The sequence below is a fragment of the Phragmites australis genome, chromosome 1 (assembly GCF_958298935.1).
Source record: "Phragmites australis chromosome 1, lpPhrAust1.1, whole genome shotgun sequence".
In the NCBI taxonomy this organism is placed as follows: domain Eukaryota; kingdom Viridiplantae; phylum Streptophyta; class Magnoliopsida; order Poales; family Poaceae; genus Phragmites; species Phragmites australis.
In genome coordinates, this window is record NC_084921.1 from 12,125,680 (window position 1) to 12,148,944 (window position 23,265).

Consider the following 23,265-nt stretch of genomic DNA (forward strand, 5'->3'; position numbering starts at 1 on the left):
GTAGCAGCACTGGACCTAACCACTTCAATGGTGGGTGCGAAATCAATGCCCAAGCTTGAGCCGATCAAGGTTCTTTCGAAGCCAAAGACTGGGTCTGAGATTCCTGAATCATCTGTACAAGGTGCGAACAAGGACAGCAATGGCAAACCGCCGTATTGCTACCGGTGTTACACCAAGGGCCATGTTCAAGAAGAATGCACGGCTGTGTTCTATTGCGATATTTGCGATTGTGATACTCACAACAGGATGAGGTGCCCAGTGTACAGAGCTACAAAGGTTTCAGCTGTTCCATGTGGTTATGCTGTTGAAGGTCTGGGTTTTTACTACATACCCCATGTGGTCACGCAGAAACAAAAGAATGAGTCTAGGACAGCGACAATTAGCGTCACAGATGGCATACTAACAGCCCCCCAAGTGATAGCTGAGTTGGAGCGGTTGGTCTCCGCCAAATGGAAGTGGAATGTTCATGACATGGTAAACAATGTTTTCAGAACAATGTTTCCATCAAAGGCGGAACTTCAGCGTATGATTGAATGGGGTGTAGTTACTACAAGATTTAACGCCAAGATGCAGATTCAAGAGAGGATAGTGGGTAATGAGATTAAATTCATCATGCCAAAGATTTGGGTGCAATTCACAGGCCTTCCAAGAGAGTTGAGGGAGTTTCCCGTCATTTGGGCAATAGGCTCCATACTTGGAGTCACCAAAGATGTGGACATGAACTTTACTCGGAAACATGACATGTGCAGATTGCAGGTTCTTGTTCTTGACCCGAATCTGATTCCTTATTCAGTGGATGTGGTCATTGGTGATTTTCTATATGAGCTCCGTTTCCGGGTGGAGGAGAACGTTGATGAATCCAACCCACAGCCTATGGACATGGATGATTTAGGTAATGATGCGGAGGATAACAACAACAATGGTGATGGAAAGGATCCCGTGAATAAGAAGCAAAACGTCACTGGGACACAGGATAATGAGGCAGCATGAGTCCAAAAAACCTCGGGTCCGAAAAATTAGGTTGCCGGATTGGTTACAGTGCCGAACAAAATGGCCACTGTAAAGCCTATATTCTGTCTCAATCTGCCAAACATTAGTGGCATCGGCAAGCAGCCTATGGAAGAGATTGAGCATGACATGATGGACATGATGAAGGACGACATGACTGACATGGGAGCCGAGGACAGGATGGCTGATGTTGAGCCTAATCTAGAAGCAAAAGTGGCGTCCCTTGCAGCGATACCAGAAGCCGATTCTGAGCTCTCAGTCCTACGCAGGAGCAAGCAGAGGGCTGGGGTCTGTTGATGAGGACTCTCTGGACCGTGCAGCAAGGATCAAGGCAGGCCGTAACATGGATTGCATCATTTCTAAAGGTAAAATCAGAGATGCTGAATCCTTTTTAAATTTTCAGCATGATGATATTGTCACTAGTCTTAGTTCAATTGGTGTTACTATAGAGGGCGATAGCAATACTGTGGAGGAAACTATTTGTCGTTTAAAAGAATTAGAAAATGATAGACTTTCAACAAAGAAAGGTGAACTAGACTTTAAAACACAAGTTTTAGATAAACAAGAGCAAGAGATGGTAGCGGAGGATGAGTTAGATAAGTTCCTTCTTAACCACCTTTGTAGTGACATTATGGAGGAGGTTATGGATTTGAACAGTGAGCAAGTTGAGTTGGCTCGTACTGTTTCATCCAAGAAAATAACCAAATCTAGGAAATCCAAGAATAATAAAACCCAATCCCCTAAGACCCAATGAAAGGAGTCTTTTGGAATAGTGATGGGTTTAAGGACCCAAAAAAACAGAGATTTATTTCAGATTTAACAAAGGAACATAATCTTTCTTTTATTGCCATCTCAGAGACAGTACGGAAAAGTTTTACCGACCCATTTTTAGAAAACCTATGTGCTGGAAAAAATTATATTTGGCACTGCAAAGAGCCTAAGGGTAGATCAGGTGGCATACTCATGGGGGTAAACTTAGATTTTTATGACATCGGTGCCATAGATGAGGGGGATTTCTATGTAAAGTTCCATTTGTGCAACAAAAATGATGGCTTCAAATGGGCTCTTGTAGTGGTCTATGGCCCAGCACAGAATGATTTGAAAGAGCTTTTTCTAGCAGAGTTAGTTCACATGTGTAGTCATGAGAACCTTCCTATGATGATAGGGGGTGACTTCAACATTCTCCGAAGCCCAAAGGAAAAAAACAAAGATACTTTTAACCATCGTTGGCCCTTTCTTTTTAATGCTATAATAGATGGTTTAAACCTGCGGGAATTAGAGATGTCAGGAAGACAATATACATGGGCTAACTCGCTACAAGACCCTACATTTGAAAAACTCGATAGAATTTTGATTACCACAGAGTGGGAGCAAAATATCCTTTGTCCACTGTGGTCGCACTATCTAGAGATATCTCAGATCACACTCCTCTTTTACTAAACTCTGGGGATTCAACTATGTATAACAACCAACCTTTGTTCAAATTCGAACTTGGATGGCTGTTGCGTGAAGGATTTTCAGATATGGTAAAGGAGGTTTGGGGCAGTAAGTATAGTGGACAAACTCCTATGGAACGATGGCAAGCCAAAATTCGTAGACTTCGCCAACACCTTAGGGGATGGGCAAAGAACACTAGTGGTAAATACAAGAAAGAAAAGAAAGAGCTGCTAGATAAGCTGGATTGCCTTGATAAAAAGGCGGAGATCACTGTGTTGTCGCAACAAGAAATGGATTTAAAACAATGCCTTCATAATCGTTTGGCACATTTACTAAGAGAGGAGAAAATTAAGTGGTACCAAAGAGCTAAGGTTAAGGAGTTACTAGAAGGAGATTCCAATACAAAATACTTCCAGCTCATTGCAAATGGCAAACACAGGAAAACACGCATTTTCCAATTACGTGATGGGGACCAGATAATAAGTGGGGATGCTGAGCTTAAAAAGTATATCACCACGTATTATAAAGGTCTGTTCGGTCCTTCAGACAGTAATAATTTTAGACTGAAGGAAAATCGGATTAGTGATATTAACCAAGTCACAGATTTGGAAAATGAATTGTTAACCCAGCCTTTCACGGAAGATGAGGTTAGAGCGGCAATTTTCCAAATGGAGCATAATAAGGCACCAGGCCCAGATGGATTCCATGCGGAATTTTATCAGACATTCTGGCATATGATTAAAAATGACATAATGGCCTTATTTGCTGAGTTCCATAACGGAACATTACCGTTATACAGTCTCAATTTTGGAACGATCATACTCCTCCCTAAATGCAAAGATGCAATAAAAATACAGCAATATAGACCAATATGTCTTTTTAAATGTGAGCTTCAAAATCTTTACCAAAGTGGCTACCAATCGGATTGCAACTGTCGCTCATAAGATCATTAGTCCTACACAAACGGCGTTTATTCCCGGTAGGAATATAATGGAAGGTGCTGTTGTTTTACATGAAACCATCCATGAGTTACACCGGAAAAAAAAAGTGGTGTCATTTTTAAAATTGATTTTGAAAAGGCATACGATAAGGTGAAATGGTCTTTTGTGCAACAGACCCTTCGAATGAAAGGTTTCTCACACAAATGGTGTCAGTGGATAGACACATTTAATAGAGGGGGACATATTGGTATTAAAATTAACGATCAATTAGGTCAAAATTTCCAAACACTTAAGGGATTGCGACAAGGAGATCCATTATCCCCAATTCTTTTTAATATTGTTGCTGACATGCTAGCTATTTTGATCAATAGAGCAAAATATAATGGACAAATAGCGGGACTCGTTCCACATTTGGTGGATGGTGGCATGTCCATTTTACAATATGCCGATGACACTATACTTTTCATGAATCATGACTTTGAGAAAGCAACTAATATGAAGTTATTATTATGTGCTTTTGAACAACTGTCGGGGTTAAAGATAAATTTTCATAAAAGTGAAGTATTTTGCTTCGGCGAAGCAAAAGAGCATGAACAACAATATTCTCAACTTTTTGGATGCCAAATGGGTACTTATCCTTTTAGGTATTTAGGTATTCCAATGTATTTCAGAAAGTTAAGTAATGGGGATTGGAAGGTGATAGAAGAGAAGTTTGAACGAAAATTAAGCAGCTGGAAGGGCAAACACATGTCGGTGGGTGGTCGTTTAGTTCTGATAAATTCGGTCCTGACAAGTATTTGAAGGGTTGCGGGTAGGCTACGCTAGCACAAAATAAATTTTCTCTACCGCATTCAACCAGGAAGCCATGCGAGTAGGGGATCATGAATCGTTACCACTTGACGAGCAGTGCAGCGGAAGAAGAGTTGGAGCAGACCAATCCAACGTCGTGCGCGTCAAGTAGTCGATCGTCAACCTCGTCCCGAGCACGTCCCGAGCACCTTCCGAGTACTCGCGGGTACGTCCCGAGTACTCCCGAGCAGATCAGCACCGCAATAGTAGCAGCGCCTCCACGGTATCCACACGTACAAGGATGGAATCGCCGTGCGCCGGTGTGCTAGCACCGCGCGCCCGGCTAGGGTTTCGAAGGGAGTTCGGGAATAGGAGGCGGCTAGGGTTTCTAAAGAACACCTTGCGCCTTGGCCCCTGCCTATTCTTATATAGAGCACGCTAATGGGCTTTTAATCAACATTAAAGCCCATTATGACTCTAAACCCTAATGGTCCTTTAATCAATATTAAAGCCCATTAGCAGATCCAATCCGCAAACTCAATCGCCTCTAGGGCATATCACCAACAATCTCCCACTTGCACTAGAGTCAGTACAAGTTTTATATTCCATCCCCTTAAGTGTGTGACCCGTTAGGTTCATGTGTAAACGGCCGCTATCCGGAAACCCTTTTCCGAATTGCAAGTCAACAGCGGTACCTAGCAGGACATATTGACTCCCGAATGCACACAAAGATCATATCGGCTGAACCTTGATATACTCATGCACCAATCCCTTTACCACACGATACCAGTCAAGCTCAAGGCGAGATTCGTGCCACCCTTGTGATAGCTCGACCATTCACTCGATCAAGTAGTGGATTCACCATGATTAACTCTTTAATCACATTGGCATGGCCATGCACTTTCCAATCCAACTACCTCGAGGGGCCCAGAGATATCTCTCCCGTTATTTAGGAGGGGTAAATTCCATCTTGATCACTCACATCCCACGACATGTTTCATAACATACCCGAAAGCAACCTTTATAACTACCCAGTTACGGAATAGCGTTTGGAAGCCCCTAAGTGTGTTACTACACATTCTGGAATCAATGATGATCTCAGGTCAAAGGATTCTGTAGGTACACCATTTGAGATAACAACTGATGGCACATTAAAAATAACAATCCCAGCAGTATCTCAGGGTGGGTCTATCCAACATCATGTTCTCTAACATGTGTCCACATTACTGATTTGATATCTCCATATCTATGATCCGTGAAACATGATCATCATTCAGTCAAATGTGCTAATCTATAAATCATTATTGTCCCACACAATGATATGAGATTAGGGACTATTTAGAATAACATCATAAAAACAAAGAGTTTCACAAACAAGTCACATACTTGCTGATCAATGTAAATGATAATTATTCATGGAACCAGATAACAATTATCCAAAAGTACATTAGCATAGACAGAACACATTCTCTCACATGCACTAGAGTCTATCCCGCAAGTATCTAATACCCATAGAGCTCAAGTGTGCCTCATGCTTGGGCTATGGGAGAGGCTTCGTCAACGGATCAGCAATATTCGAATCCGTGTGCACCTTGCATATCTTTATATCACCTCTATCAATAATCTCTCGAATGAGGTGATAGCGCCGAAGTATGTGCTTGGACTTCTGGTGCGACCTAGGCTCCTTGGCTTGTGCAATGGCACCACTATTGTCACAATAGAGGTCCATTGGACTGGACGCACTAGGGACCACACCCAACTCAGAAACAAATTTTCTGATCCAAACAGCCTCTTTTGCAGCTTCTGAAGCTGCGATATACTCGGCCTCCATCGTGGAATCAGCAACCGTTTCTTGCTTGGAACTCTTCCAACTCACCGCACCTCCATTAAGGCAAAACACAAAACCAGACTGCGATCTCGAGTCGTCCTTGTCGGTTTGGAAGCTAGCATCGGTGTAACCATTTACAACGAGCTCCTCCTCACCTCCATAGACTAGGAACATATCCTTAGTTCTTCTCATGTACTTGAGGATACTCTTTACTATAGCCCAGTGACATTCACCTGGGTTCGATTGATATCTGCTCGTAACACTTAGAGCATAGGAGACATCTGGGCGTGTACAAAACATAGCATACATGATGGACCCAATAGCAGAAGCATACGGGATCGCACTCATCCTCTCGAGCTCATCAGATGTCTTAGGACATTGATTCTTGCTGAGAGTGATGCCATGTGACATTGGCAAGAAACCTTTCTTGGAATCCTGCATATTGAACCGATTCAATACCTTGTCAATGTACGTGCTCTGGCTTAATCCGATTAGTCTTTTCGACCTATCTCTATAGATCTTTATGCCCAATATGTATGCTGCCTCTCCTAAATCTTTCATTGAAAAACTCTTTTGCAATGAAGATTTGACAGCATCGAGCATTGGAATATTATTTCCGATCAATAATATGTCATCCACATATAAGACCAGAAACACAAGTGCGCTCCCACTAGTCCTTTTGTAAACACAAGGCTCTTCTTCATTCTTGATGAAACCAAACCCTTTGATCACTTCATCAAAACGAAGATTCCAACTCCGAGAAGCTTGCTTTAGTCCATAGATGGACTTTTGCAGCTTGCAAATCTTCCCAGCATTTTTCGGATTGACAAAACCTTCAGGCTGTGTCATGTACACATCCTCACTTAGGTTTCCATTAAGGAAAGCCGTTTTGACATCCATTTGCCATATCTCATAGTCGAAATATGCAGCAATTGCTAGGAGAATCCGAATAGACTTTAGCATTGCGACGGGCGAAAACGTTTCATCATAATCAACACCTTGAATTTGCCTGAAACCTTTCGCCACCAATCGTGCCTTATAGATGTGAACATTTCCATCAACGTCTATCTTTTTCTTAAAAACCCATTTACACTCGATAGTTTTCACACCATCAGGTGGATCGACCAAGTTCCAAACTTGGTTTTCTCGCATGGATTCTAACTCGGATCTCATGGCTCCAAGCCATTTTTCGGAGTCTGGTCCCACCATTGCTTCCGAGTAAGTCTTAGGTTCATCATTGTCCAACAATAATATGTCGCGCTGCCCCGTGGTTAGGAACATAAACCGCTCGGGTGCACGACTGAACCTTTCCGACCGACGTGGGGCTGGTGTCTCGACAACAGGTTCTGCAACATCTTGCATACCGAGTTGTGGTTCAATAGGAGTTGAAACACTTTCAAGTGGTTCCCGAATTTCTTCGAGTTGCACCGTACTCCCACTAACTCTCTTCGCGAGAAACTCTTTCTCAAGAAAGACACCATTCCGGGCGACAAACACTTTGCCTTCTTCCCGGTTATAGAAATAATATCCTTTGGTTTCCCTAGGATACCCCACAAAGAAGCATTTATCAGATTTGGGAGTGAGCTTATCAGACGACAAACGTTTTACATAAGCCTCACAACCCCATATCTTAAGGAAAGACAATCCGGGACGCTTCCCGGTCCATATCTCATATGGTGTCCTCTCTACAGCCTTAGATGGAACCCTGTTTAACGTGAAAGCAGCAGTTTCTAGAGCGTATCCCCAGAAGGACAATGGAAGATCAGATTGGCTCATCATCGACCGGACCATGTCTAACAAGGTTCGGTTCCTCCGCTCGGACACCCCGTTCCATTGTGGCGTACCCGGTGGAGTCAATTGTGGAACGATTCCACATTGCCTTAGATGATCACCAAATTCATGGCTCAAATATTCACCTCCACGATCTGATCGCAGAAATTTAATTGTCTTGCCTATATGATTTTGTACTTCATTCTGGAACTCCTTGAACTTTTCAAAGGATTCAGACTTGTGCCTCATTAGGTAGATGTAACCATATCTACTAAAGTCATCGGTGAAAGTAATGAAATACTGAAAACCACCTCTAGCTGTAGAACTCATCGGTCCACATACATCTGTATGTACTAGGGCCAATAATTCATTTGTCCTCTCACTTCGACCAGTGAAAGGCGTCTTAGTCATCTTGCCAAGTAAACAAGACTCGCATGTATCAAATGATTCGAAATCAAATGAATGTAGAAGACCATCTTTATGGAGCTTCTGCATACGCTTCTCATTTATATGACCTAATCGACAATGCCAAACAAAAGTGGGATTCAAATCATTAAGCCGAGGCTTCTTTGTATCAATGTTATAGATAGTTATATCCTCAAGATCCAATATATATAATCCATTTACTAATGGACAATTACCATAGAGCATACCATTCAAAAATATCGAACAACACTTGTTCTTTATTATGAATTCATAACCGTCTTCTTCCAAACATGAAGAAGAGATAATGTTTTTGCCCAAGGCAGGAATATAATAACAATTATTTAATTCCAAAACTAATCCTGAGGGTAGCGATAAGGAGTAAACGCCAACGGCCAACGCAGCAACTTTTGCACCATTGCCGACGCGAGCATCCAGTTCGCCTCTTGCACACTTCCTAGTCCTTTTCAGTCCCTGCAACGATTTGCAAGTATGAATCATTGATCCGGTATCAAATACCCATGAATCATCAGGACGAGTAGCAAGATTAATTTCAATAACATTTATACCTGAAGATGAAGTCTTACTTCCCTTCTTCTTTTTGAGTTCTTCCAAGTACAATTTGCAGTTCCTCCGCCAATGACCAGTCTTATGGCAGTGGTGGCAAGAGTCAGAAGCGGCAGGGCCAGCCTTGGGCTTTCCAACAGGTTTAGGCTTAGAACTCGAGATCTCATCCGAAGTTTTAGCCTTGTCCTTGCGCTTTCTCTTCTTGCTATCCTTTTGAACCATCATCACATGACTAGAGCTCTTCTTAATGCTTTCCTCAGCAGTTTTTAGCATCCCATGCAATTCAGCCATGCTTTTCTCCATGCTGTTCATATGAAAGTTCAAAATGAACGGCTCGAAGCTCGCAGGGAGCGACTGGAGAATTACATCCGTAGCCAACTCAGGGCTAAGGGGAAAACCAAGTTTTTCCAGGCTTTCAATGTAACCAATCATTTTGATCACATGAGGACTGACTGGACTGCCTTCTGTTAACCTGCACGCAAACAAGGACTTTGAGGTGTTGTACCTCTCGGCCCGAGCTTGGTTCTCAAACATGCCTCGGAGTCCCACAATCATATCATGGGCATCCCTGTTCTCATATTGCTTCTGAAGCTCAGAGGACATACAGGCAAGCATGAGGCAGCTAACATCCAGTGAATCGTTGGTGTGCTTCTCATAAGCCCTCCGATCCGCGGCAGGAGCATTATCAGCTGGTTCATCAGGATAGGGGACCTCTAGAACATATTCCTTTTTCTCTTGTTTGAGAACAATTCTCAGATTTCTATACCAATCAATAAAGTTTGTTCCAGAAAGCTTCTCTTTTTCAAGAATCGATCGCAAATTAAAACTGGAAGTGTTACTAGCGGCCGGTGCCATGATCTACAACAGAAAATGCAAGTTCAGCACTATGCCTATGTGAATCTTCTATTAAACAATTTAACAAAAGATACTCCACTATATGTGTTTTCCCTCTAACAACATATAGAGGATCAAGATCCATATTCAACTAAGTTCTAGTGAGCTTTGGCATCACTGCTAGAAACTTAGTGACATAGGTAAGCAACGCCTTGCTAATCACATCCCTATGTGACTCTTGTTTGCTGGGTGGCATCGAATGCCCCGGCGCCCAACATCATGCCCCAAAGCCCAAAACCGTTTTGATAGCTTTATCAAGTAAACCAATACTATGCGTGTGGATGTCCGACATCCACTCTAACTGGTTAAGATAAATGATGGCACCCTGCTTTGGCAGACCTACCACACAATGATCAAAACCTTTGTAGGTGCAGCTATTGGAAGGGCATCAATTACTTTTGATTTTTCTGAGGGAAACTACTCTATCATGAAAATCATATCCACCACATATAAAACATGAAAGAATAGTATGACAGGAACATAAAAACATCACAGGCAATCATATTAACTGTGACATAGTATGGCCCCTTCACATGGTGATCTCCATCGCCACGGTTCCTGTCCTCCGGGTCATCATGCTTCAAATCTCCATGATCTTGTACTAGTCTATTACACCTAATAGCACTAGATAAATTACATGAGAAGAAGCATCACAAGTCGACACGTAGGCCGTTATACAATAACATGACAGCCTTGGGCTGCAATTAGCCATGACTCGCAGGCCATGAAAAATTACACACATGCATCACATATCACAAGGCCATACCAGTCACAACATTCTCTGCAAAAACGAGTTAAGCGTAGAATCGAATTCTAATGTCGTGATGGGATCATGTTATTACAACAATCTATGCGTGTACGCAACGCCCTGAAAACCTCTCGGAAATACATAGATCGCATCTATGAAATCGCTATGAAAATCTCATCGGATCGATCGTATCGAGCCAATTCCGAGTCATTCATAATGCCTCAATTTCCATTAGATCAATCCCATTGATCATCGCGTGAGGTTTTTCCAGAAACGATGACAGCACACACAACCTCGATCTGCTGTTCTCCCGACCATGTCGCGATGCACGCAGTTAGCCCCGATGGTGATTCCAGCCGGTAGGGGCAAGTCGCACGCAAAAACAGGTGGGAGATCGAGCTAATCTTTTTGGCTATGTGGTTTCATCGACTGGCATCTCATCCGATCTCTAATTCACCTAACCAACCGTGCATTGATCAATCCATCATATGAACTGATCAAAAACAATAGATCTAATCTATTTCTATCACATATCTTCTATATGTGACTGATCCAGATCGAAAACTACGCAGGATGGCTCTGATACCACTGAAGGGTTGCGGGTAGGCTACGCTAGCACAAAATAAATTTTCTCTACCGCATTCAACCAGGAAGCCATGCGAGTAGGGGATCATGAATCGTTACCACTTGACGAGCAGTGCAGCGGAAGAAGAGTTGGAGCAGACCAATCCAACGTCGTGCGCGTCAAGTAGTCGATCGTCAACCTCGTCCCGAGCACGTCCCGAGCACCTTCCGAGTACTCGCGGGTACGTCCCGAGTACTCCCGAGCAGATCAGCACCGCAATAGTAGCAGCGCCTCCACGGTATCCACACGTACAAGGATGGAATCGCCGTGCGCCGGTGTGCTAGCACCGCGCGCCCGGCTAGGGTTTCGAAGGGAGTTCGGGAATAGGAGGCGGCTAGGGTTTCTAAAGAACACCTTGCGCCTTGGCCCCTGCCTATTCTTATATAGAGCACGCTAATGGGCTTTTAATCAACATTAAAGCCCATTATGACTCTAAACCCTAATGGTCCTTTAATCAATATTAAAGCCCATTAGCAGATCCAATCCGCAAACTCAATCGCCTCTAGGGCATATCACCAACAGTATTGCTATGTTCATGTTGTCTTTCTTCGAGGTCACTAGAGGAGTCCTTGAAAAGTTGGACTCTTTTAGATCACGTTTTTTCTGGCAAGGTGGTGAACACAAAATGAAGTATAGACTTACCAAATGGGATATCTTATGCCAACCTAAAGACGTAGGGGGGGTTAGGAATACAAAATTTAGATATCCAGAACAAGTGTTTGCTTAGCAAATGGCTTTCCAAGCTTATTAATGAGGATGGCATGTGGCAAAATTTACTTAGAAAGAAATACTTAAAGGACCATACAATAACACAAGTTGAGAGGAAATCAAATGATTCTCATTTTTGGGCGGGGTTAATGAAGGTGAAAGAAACCTTCTTAGGGATGGGAACCTTTCACCTTAATAATGGAAAACATGTTAGGTTCTGGGAAGATAAGTGGGTTGGAAACTTCACTTGAAAGAGCAATACCCTTCGCTTTATAACATCTCATGTACTAAAGGTGCTACAGTGCTACTGTCTTTAGTACTGTACCTTTAAATATTTCTTTTCGTAGAGGTCTTCTTGGTCCTAACTTAGTGTTATGGCACGATTTAGTGGCCGGATCTCTCATGTGACTTTGAACACTGATAGTGATATGTTTCGTTGGAATCTCATGAATACGAGCCTTTTTAATGTTCAATCAATGTACAGAGCTTTAATGACTAACGGCAATGTAGCGCACTCTAGAATCATTTGGAAGATGAGGTCACCTCTCAGGATTAAAATATTTATGTGGTATCTGCATAGAGGAATTGTTTTAACTAAGGATAATTTAGTTAAGAGAAATTGGCATGGTAGTGAGAGGTGTTGTTTTTGTTCTGATAATGAGACTATTCAACATCTTTTTATTGATTGCCATGTTGCAAAGTTTCTGTGGAGACTGGTTCATATTACTTTTTGGTTACAGCCCCCCACTAGCTTTAATCATATGTTTGGGACATGGTTGAAAGGGGTGGGCACCAATTTAAAAAGACATTTGTTATTAGGTGCATCAGCTATATGTTGGGCTATCTGGTTAAGTCGGAATGACGTTGTCTTTGACAAAACTCCTACGAAAACATATATGCAGGTACTATACAGGGAGACACACTGGCTTAAGTTTTGAACAAATCTACAACCCAAAGAAGAAGACCAAGAATTAATAAAGAGCGCTTGCCGAAGCCTGGAGGTGGCGGTAATGCAGATTTTTACATACCATGGATGGAGATTTAGTAATAGGATTTCTCATTATTAATTCTCGTCATCCGGACGTGTTTGGAGTTTGGTTTTTTATGTTTATTGCAGACGGAGGTGCTGCACAATGATGTAATATTTTACGTCATAGCCTCTTCCAGGTGAAGGCCGGAACTTTCCATTATCTAAAAATATATACTTAACTCGAGAATGACTGACTCAGGTGTCAGGTCAGTGTCCAAAACTGTGACACCACGTAAGCTCATCAACCAACTCGTTCTTTGATAATGCATGCATGCAACAACCAGTCTACCATGCACTGAAGGCACAAATAATTCACGCGATGTATTGATATAGGTTCTTTGATAGTGAATTCATGCAACAACCAATAAATACTACTGCTTCATATATATATGGCAAAAATATGAATTTGTACAATATATTTGAGCGTGTTTAATGAAATGGATAATATTTTTCTGTATTTATGATTCTAGCATCTGTATTCGGTGCACGGTATGCTGAAAATGGTTTTTCGGGACACGGTGTATCGAAAAAGGCATTTTCGGCACACCGTGTGCCAAAATACACTTTTTCCGTCACTTCGTGTCGCGTCGCGCTTTACTTTTTCTTTTATTTTCGCTTTCACTTTTCGCTTTTTCTTTATGTTTGCTGTCGGCCGCCGGAATTGAAGATTCGCATCGCGCAGCTATAAAAGGGCTCCATTCACTCCATCTTCTGCATTCGTGCAGAGCGAGTGCAAGCAGAGCGACGGCGAGTAGAGCGAGTTCGCTGCGTGAGTAGAGCAGAAGGTGAGCACGAGCACGAGCAACATTTGAAGCAGTAGTCGAGCGCGAGGAGCTGTAGTGCAGCAGCGCGTGAAGAGGACAGCCTTCCGTAATAGTAAGTACGTAGATTATGTATGTACGTAATATTTAGATGTGTAGATGTAATTAGAGGAATTAGAGTATTTATTCCGTTCGAATACATTGGTTAAATGGTATTAAGTTGATAAAATATAGTAGGTATAATATTTGCATATTTTATGATGTCGTAATAGAATCATCTAGTTATTTTGATCCTAGATTATGTATGTACTTAATATTTAGATTAGAAAATGTAATTAGAGGAAGTAGAGTATTTATTCCGTTCGAATACATTGGTTAAATGGTATTAAGTTGATAAAATAGAGTAGGTATAATATTTGCATATTTTATGATCTCGCAACAGAATATACTATAGTGTAACAGTAATCTTAATATTTAGATTAGAAAATATAATTAGAGTAAGTAGAGTATTTATTCCGTTCGAATATATTGGTTAAATGGTATTAAGTTGATAAAATAGAGTAGGTATAATATTTGCATATTTTATGATCTCGTAACAGAATCTATTATAGTGTAACAGTAATTTTGTACGTAGATTATGTATATACTTAATATTTAGAATAAAAAATGTAATTAGAGAAAGTAGAGTATTTATTCTGTTAGAATACATTGGTTCAATGATATTAAGTTGATAAAATATAGTAGGTATAGAACATACATCTAAGTAGTTATTTGCCTATTTACGTTTGTTTAGCATAAACGCTATGACTATCCATATTTATTATGGAGAACATCCCGCTGTTTTGCATGAGAGGCTCGTGTCAATTCAGAACTGCCAGCACATAGAGAATACGGTTAAGCTACCTATTGATTTAGAAGGCTTAAAATCACATGTTATGAGCCTTTTGCGTCTGAACCAGCAGTCCTACAATGTTGTCCTAGAGGCTGTGCGGCCACGGCTTGTGCCAAATAGCTCGCTCATTGTCCATACGTTGTTCGATTTGAGAAGGAACAACGCATGTGCTTTGTACTCACGCAAGGTATTAGAGGAGAACTTTGAAATGGGAGTGTACGTAAACATAGTATGACGACTGGTGCAAGGTGAAGCGGTGCATAGCGTGGAAGGATCAGACTATAATGTGTTGCATGATGAGGCGGGAGGGAATGTTGGGGAGGGCACTTCCGGTACGGAGGGACCTGAAGTGGACCATGGTGAGGTAGATGCATGATGCATGGATGATGAAGCCGGTGGTAGTGGGGACGAAGAAGGTGCTGACAACGATGACCTAGTGCCGGTGATCCAGTACTTTCATGGTGCTGGGCTGCTAGATTGTACCATCGTTGAGTATAACACCATATCTAACTGGGGATACCAGAATAGTGATATCTAGGTGGGACAACGGTTTTAGAACAGGGAGGAGATCATCCACTTTATCAGCAACTATGCTATAATCATAAGAAGGGACCACAAGTGCGCCCGGTCTAACCATATGAAGTATTTGGTCAGGTGTATCAAGCACCCGAATTGTCCTTACTTCATACGAGCACATAAGCCAAAGCACAAGAACTATTTTGTGCTAAGTAGACACACCCCACATACATGCAGCGAAGAGGCTGTTAGGAATGTGAGCCACGCTGTTGATGCGAGGTTCATAGCCTAACTCCTCATCACCCTTGTTGGCACAAACATATATTTATCGTCAAAATCCATTATGGAGGAGGTGCAGACTAAGACGGGTATGCTGATCAATTACCACACCGCGTGGCGAGCGAAGCAGAAGACGTTGAAGATGTTGTTTGGAAGTTTTGAAGAGTCTTACCACTATGCACCGAGGCTGCTGTAGAAGATTGCCATGACCAATCCAGGGACCCAGTGGGCCATGGCGGATGAGCCGATCAGGCTGGAGGATGGGTCATACAGCAGCACCGACCGATACCTCATTAGGTTTTTCTGGTCCTTTGCCCAATGCATCGAAGCTTTCAGACATTGCAAGCTGGTGGTATGTGTGGATGCCACATTTCTTAGTAGCAAGTACCATGGTAACCTAATGACAGTGATGGCAGCGGATGCAAACATTCAGATCATTCCTCTCGCGTATGCAATGGTTGAGAGTGAGAACAATGATAGTTAGTTGTGGTTCCTTACCTTGGTGAGGACACATGTCGTCGGCAATAGGGAACGAGTCTGCATCATCTCAGACCGCAACAAGGGCCTCTTGCATGCGTTGGAAGTGCTGCATGACAGCACAAACCACTCCATTACATGGCCTAATATGGAGAGAAGGTGGTGCATGCGACACTTAGGTGCGAACCTTTACTCAAGGTACAGCAATAAGGGTCTTGTAAAGAGGTTCAAAGGGTTGTGTCTTTAGAACCAGCAGGTGAAGTTCAACGAGATATGGCGAGAGTTAAATGAGACCACTCGAAATATGATGGCAGAGCAGGAAGCACAGAAGGACCATCTGCGGACCTAAATGGTGGTGGGGGGGGGGAACCATCATTAGCCGTTCACGTGCTATGTTTAGCTAGTGGATAGCGGGAAAGCGGGCGGAGCGTTGGGCCCTAATCTATGACACTCACGGTTCCAGGTTAGAACATAGCGTTTGAAAGATCGTATTTTACTTTTGGTTATGAAAATATCCCATCTAAAATTGTTGTCTCTTATATTAGGTATACGATCATAACAACGAACATAGCGGAGGCGTTCAACAATGTCCTAAAGGGTGTACGTGGCCTCTCGTTGTGTGCCATCATTGAGCTCACATTCTATAGAATGACTGACTACTTTCGAGACCGTGGTATAGCTGCAATGGAGTGGAGCATGTGGTTTGCACCTAAGGTGGAGGAAATCTTATCCAGAAGGAGAAGTAAGGCACACTTTCATTGGACTAGGATCTACGATCGGGCCAACAATGAATTTGAGGTCTTGTGTCGTTGTCGGTACACTTCAGGATACAGCGCGGGGGACACTGTGCAACAATGTCAAATTGGTCCTCACGAGGTGAAGTGCACATGCAATAAGCCAAAACTGCACCATATCCCGTGCTCCCATGTCTTGGCCGCTTGCAGGGACATGGGCAGCAATGACGGATCACAATACGTATCACCCTATTTCATGATCGATGCACTAAGGAGCACATGGCTTCCAAAGATGCGTTCATTCAACATCGGAAGTAGCTACAAAGCAATCGAGGGACCTAAATGGGTACCTTATCCCAGAGCCTGACGCACATATCCTTGAAGGCCTAGATCCACGAGGCTGCAAGGTGACATGGATGCAACAGATACTGTTGATGGACTACGTAGGTACAAAATATGCAAACAATCTGGCTATGACAGGAGGACTTGTCTGACCCGGCGATAAACTATTAGGCTATTATCGAACTGGAATGTATTAGATTTGTTGCCATTGAGTTTGTTTTATGAAGTTAATTGGAAACATGGATTTTATTGTAATTTGTTATGCACCTATTAGTTGTTGTACCTATTTTGTAATAGTTGTTGTCTTACGTTGTTTTGTAATTGAACCGTGAGGCTTGAAATCATTGGCATGACTCACGTTCACCTTCCCGAGCTTCTTCAGCTACGGTACGACGAGAACCACAGGGGAAGGATGATTTTCGCAGGGCAACAGGTACAACGATAATACGTGAATTTCAATTGCTCTGATAACTTGGTACTTACTCAATAAATGTATTGCATACCTTTGCAGTTGGTCCCGTTGCGTTCCAAGAGTGTGCGCAAGCTTAAGGAGTTAGACCATCGATTCCACGAGCCACTCGCACAGGCCAAACTACTACCTTTCACTCTTATGATGGCAGGAGCTCCCATAGAGGGTGGTGGCAGGACTCCCCTACTGCCGATCGAGGTCTCACTTCTCACAGGCCTTGTCAATCGCTGGCGTCTTGAGACGCACACGTTCCACTTTCCTTGTGGAGAGATGACCGTTACTTTGCGGGACGTGGCCATGCTGACTGGGCTCCCGATAAGGGGCACCCCGTTAGTACTTTCACGACCAGCAAAGGAGCAGTGGAAGAGTTATATTCAGGGCAAGTAATTATTTGTTACATAAAGCATTTCATACGTTGCAGTGTTGTTCGTGGTTCATTGAGTCTTTGCATCTTGTAGGTTTAATGTGCAATATGACATGAAGGATGTTGGGCTCTCCATGTCATGGATTCATGGGCTACCACAGTTCGGCCCTTGCCCACCGGATGCGAATGAGACAACAGTTATGCAACATTACGAGGTGTATTTGTACATCTTGCTGGGAGGCATTATGTTCTGCAACACGACAAGCGATTATGTACTTCTGCATATTGTATGGTTAGCGCGTTAGCTTGCGTCACGTCCGTACGAGCCGACACCTTACAGTTGGGGATCTGCTGTGTTGGTCGCTACATACAAAGGATTATGTGCCGCTACCCAATGGTCAACAAAGATGGGATCTATTTCTGGCTGCCTACACCTTCTACAGCTTTGGAGCTGGGAGTATCTTCCGGTTTGTCGACCGTGGGTGAGCAAGACCTACTATCCAGTTCCGATCTCTGATGGCGTTGCCGACGACATGAGGTCAACGATGTGATATTGGTGGATTCATGCCAGGCTACGATGGACTCACCAGCAAGACTATGGAAACTACTCCCGGGTGATCAGTGACCTTGACGTCCTCAATGCTAACCTCGTGGAGTGGGATCCATGGCGTAGGGAACGAGTGGCTAAAATTGCGATCGGCGGCCTCATCGCATCCTCTTGTTTCCATGACTCTGACTTATGGATGACCAGATGTTTCTTGCTGTACATGAACAATGTGGAAGTGTATTCTCCTGACTGTGTATAGAGGCAGTTTGGTCATCGTCAGTTGGTTCCAGTACCTCCCCCATGAGACGCTGGTCGAGCGCACGAGTAAGTGTGTTATTGTACGTACCATTATTGTGTTATGAAGTTATAATTGTTTATGTCACGTACAGGAGGAGCGCACAAGGGAACGCAGGCACACATGACTGGTCGGAGATTGATGCAGAGCACATAACCCGGTGGATGGAGTCAGGCCCAATGGATGTCGTCGTTCCTACAGGACAGTACGCCGACAGCACGTACTGGGAGTACCTTTCGTGGTACCGTTCACGCACGCGTGCCACCTTACTCAGCGGTAATGTACCGCCAGCTCCCAGACCCTTCCCCGAAGATCGTGCCCGGCTTCTTCATGTGGTGGTAAGTGATGTTGTACTTATAACGATTTTCATTAGTTTCTCATCCGTATTACTGACATAACCCTCAACAACTACAGACCGAAGTGGGGTACGAAATGCATAAGCATGCGGAGCATGCATGTGGGGAAGCAAGTGGGTCATCCACGCGAAGGGATCGGCACCCTCTCCAGGACTACATGAGGATGAGAGGGTCTCGCTTGTTGTCCGCGATACGTGGTCTAGGTGGTTGTGCCCCGCGTTCTAGGGGCTACGACGTACCCGCCATGGACCTGTCCTGTGCCTCCTACATTAGGCGCTCGTCCAGTGCTCATGAGGCATATTCATGGGAGCCACCTTCGTTTGCGGTCCATCATGTGACACGTTCTTGTGCTAGAGCCGAGGAGGTGACCGAGGCTCCTGCTCCCAAGGAGTGTATACTGGGTCTCCAGCGCCCTTAGTTCACACAACCTACTCAGGCTATGTAGACACCTCCACCAGTATTATCAACTTACCACGAGAACGTTATTGACTGCACGCAGCAGACGCCAACCTGGAGTGGCACACAAAATTTTGACTAGGCTGCTGTATTGCAAGCAGGCAGCTTCACCGAGCTACTGAGCGGCCAATACCCCTAATATCCCGATGCACCTGGGGGTTCACAGTGGTACCAGGAAGCTGAGACTTCAGCATTTCGGACTCTATCCGAGCACGTACTACCGGCATCCACACTCCCACATGACGATCCTACATCGTGGTACATGCAGGGCTGAGTTAGCGGTTCTGGATACACATTCGGTGGAGTTGGAACACAGCACGACGATAAAGATGATGACCAAGGGCACACGTGGCAGGGGCCAGCTCAGGCCACTGGGATGAGGGCCACACACCCGCTAGACGCTTACACTCCTAGGGATTGCTTGCGGTGTCGCGTCGTTAATGAGCCAGTGCAATATATTGTGTACTCATCTATACTATGTGTTATTCACTATATTATGTACTCATTTGTACTATGCCATACACTTCAGTGTTCAAGTAATTACGTTTAATTTACATAATCTTTGTCAACTAATTAGGACACATAACTTATTTATGAGTAACTTATTAAGCATTTGTATATATCATTTATGATACTTCGTACCCGTTTAATGTTTATTAAATAACCAGCGATTCGTGCTTTGGTGCAGAGCAAAAAAGTTGCAGTGAAAGATCAATACCTATATGGCGGGATATTCTAGTACTGGCTTCTCATGGACACTTACAACGATCGATATAGCATTAAATGCCTCCTTGCAGGTTGTGCATGGAGGGAATGATGATCCCTTCAATGAGAGCAACCTAATCCAAGCTGTATCTAAATTGCAAGCAAGACCGCTATGTTCTGCGTTCACCGTTCCATTCCTACATGTAACAACCGACGACCTTAGGCCCATTGGCATCAACTGGGAATGTATCTGTTGGGTGGTGGAAAACTGCTTCTTGTTCTCGCAATCGACGCATGGACATCACATGTATTGAGACTGTGTATTTGACTTGTGCGTTGCGGCTTGTACCAGGAAACAATCCACGCTGTTCTTGTACTCTGCGCTCACACGGCTCGTATCGTACATCTATCTTCTGTACATCTACAATTATATCATTATTGTAAATCCAAACTTATAACATCTAGAAAATTTTTCGATCACCAACAAATAAATTACCTTGTCATCTCCTACCGGCAATTGGCCCGAGTTGGAGGAGCCGCCTTTTGTATGCTTTCGCGTACGCTTCCGATGAGTATTTGTTGGTGTCATCTCTAGAAATTTTCTTTATTATTAAACCCTTTTGTAGGACTAATTAAGTAAAATAAAAAAACGCTCATACTAATTAAATAAAATATAAAACATATAATTGGATCTTGCTACATACCTAAATATCATGGAGAAATATTCTAATTCATTAAAAGTCAAAATAAATACGCTCATACCTAAAGTTTTCATATAGGAGCATGCTAATTAATTAAAATATAAAAATATAATTGGAGCTTGCAACATACCTAAATATCATGGCTAATTTTTCTAATGCATTATAAATCAAAAATAAATATGCTCATACCTAAAGCTTCAATTTAGGAGCTTGATAAATTAATTAAAAATAAATATCCTCAAACCTATAGCTAATGTAAATCAATAATGAAGACACTTTCCACTATAAGCTACTAATTGAAGCTTCCGTATAATAAATGAGATATAATTGCATCTACATTATCTTAAAACATCATGGCCATAGGTGCATCTTCATCTTTTCAAAATCTAGAGCGATTTAGCAAATAAAATTCAACTAAAAATTGATTGGAGATGAAGTTACATACCTTGGAACACCTAGGGCATGAGGATTCCTCAAAATTTTGAAGCCACTAAGAACTTGGTGACCAAAAATGGCCGCCACCAAGCAAACAAAGCTCCTCTCTGTTGTGTGCTCGGGCTTGGGAAAGGAGATGACGACTTTTATATAGTCGAGACATCACTGCCAGCTCATATAATAAGCCAAAAGTGATACCCTGCTATTACTACCGGTCAGTGGATTAAACCGGCAGTGAAGATGGAGCAGGGCATCACTGCCGGCTCAAGCCAACAGCCGGCAGTGATGCTCTTATCACTGCCGGTTCGTAAGCCACGATGAATGTATTTTTTCCATACGGCTTATGAACCGGCAGTGATTACCCATCACTGTCAGCCCCTTAGGAACCGGCAGTGATAGGTCGGTATATATAGGGGTTTATGCAGTAGTGATGGCACTATTTTTATATTTTTAGGAAATGTATCGAGTGTACCAGCAAGATACCCTCGATGTGTCTATCTTGAGTTGTTAGACTCTATAAGTGTATACATATAATTCACAGTATATATTTTTGTGCCATTGGATTGAATGTCTTAACTCATTCCTTGTGTAGAATGGAGGTACAAAGATGCATGACGGAAGCATCCAGCATGTCGGATTCATTGACCCACATCATGTAAAACCGACAATGATCGGATCCGATCCAAAAAAACCAAGGACTATGCATTAATGTGTATTCTGGAGCTACATTAAAGAAATACATACTTTTACCCTACTGCTTTGGGTATGTATTTCCCTCTATAAATGTTCTACTCTTTTTTAGCAATGCAACGTTAGAAATGAGGACCAACTATCCTATGGTGACCTATGTGTAGTTATCACTGGATCCTTCCTCCTTGTCATCCAGCCAGACATTAGCAGAATCATTGTCTACAACTCACAAAATAATCCAAAAGAAACCTACCAACCCGTTATTAAGTGGCTACAAAGGTAAAACCCGACCATTTCATTATTGCTCTTATAATATTTGACTTGATTGAATCTAAGTTTACTTACGGTAATAATCATATACATGCAGAATGTACCTACAATACATCAAGAAGAGTGTTAGACACTAGCTATTCACGAAAGAAGAGATAGTCTAACATGACTTTCCTTGTAGCAAGCAGGGCTCAGACAATAATTTATGTGGTTTTTATGTAATGGAATTCATGTATGGATTCAACGGAGACGTGTCACTCCTAGTGGCCGATGCTGAGGTAGGTGGCATACATATTGATGACTAATTTTTAGATCCGATATGTGTTCATGAAGATTCATTTATTCAATTCTTAAAATTACACCTCAAGCTGACTAGAGATTGTCTTATGCCTATTAAAATCAATGCACTTTAAGAACAACTCACCGGGTTCATCAATAACCAAATCATCAGTTCACCCAACGAGTTCCATGAAATTAGCTCATCTCTCTCGTTACCTTCATCCAACAAAAAAGGGCAAAGTTCAGACTCTTTGATTAGCAAGAAACCTTAAACTCTTTATCGTTGTTATAATAAAACTTGATATGTATGCAGTGTATATATACTATGACGAGACATGATATTTTATGACTTAAATTTATATGTTCTTATGTATAAATGCTACGATAAAATTTGACATCTCGTGAATTAAATTAATATATACGTGCCTATAAATATATCATATACTATTGACAACAACAACCAAAATTTGAAAAAAGACACGGTATTAGTGGCAACCACTAGATTTTAAAAAGTGCAGGAAACACCTACCAACCAGCAATGGTAGTACACCTATCTATGTCGATTGGTAATATATATGAACCGACACTGATAGGTATCCTATTAGTGCCGGTTGGATCCATGAACTGGTACTGATAGTGATTTTCAGTGTTATTTTCATACTCGGCACTGATAGTCAGTGACTATCAGTACCGATTAATAATAACGGTTCAAAACCGCCACTGATGAGGATTTCTACAGTAGTGTGGCAATGTTAATCACATAACAACAAGCATTTGCGTCAACCATGCCCCTAATCGCCACTAGTTATTTCTAAATTGGATCAGCGCATTTGCATCAAGAAAAGGGCCAACCTCATGATAGACAGATTAGGTTGAGAGAACAAGCGAAGAATTATTTTTTTAAGGGTTATCATGGCAAAACTTAGGCC

General features: G+C 42.5%; 1 protein-coding gene across 1 annotated transcript; it reads right to left on the minus strand.

The window, feature by feature from the left end:
• Positions 1 to 8,481: 8,481 nt before the first annotated feature.
• LOC133887798 (uncharacterized) lies at positions 8,482 to 9,300 on the minus strand. The gene is made up of 2 exons (XM_062327784.1): positions 8,766 to 9,300; positions 8,482 to 8,670 (listed from the first exon to the last, which is right to left on the minus strand). The coding sequence occupies exons 1-2, from the start codon at positions 9,295 to 9,297 to the stop codon at positions 8,654 to 8,656; spliced, it is 549 nt and encodes a 182-aa protein (XP_062183768.1). The 5' UTR covers positions 9,298 to 9,300; the 3' UTR covers positions 8,482 to 8,653.
• Positions 9,301 to 23,265: the final 13,965 nt, after the last annotated feature.

Excerpts from the sequence above, each read along its gene's own strand:
- LOC133887798 (XM_062327784.1), bottom strand. The coding sequence starts at position 9,297 with ATGTTTGAGAACCAAGCTCGGGCCGAGAGGTACAACACCTCAAAGTCC.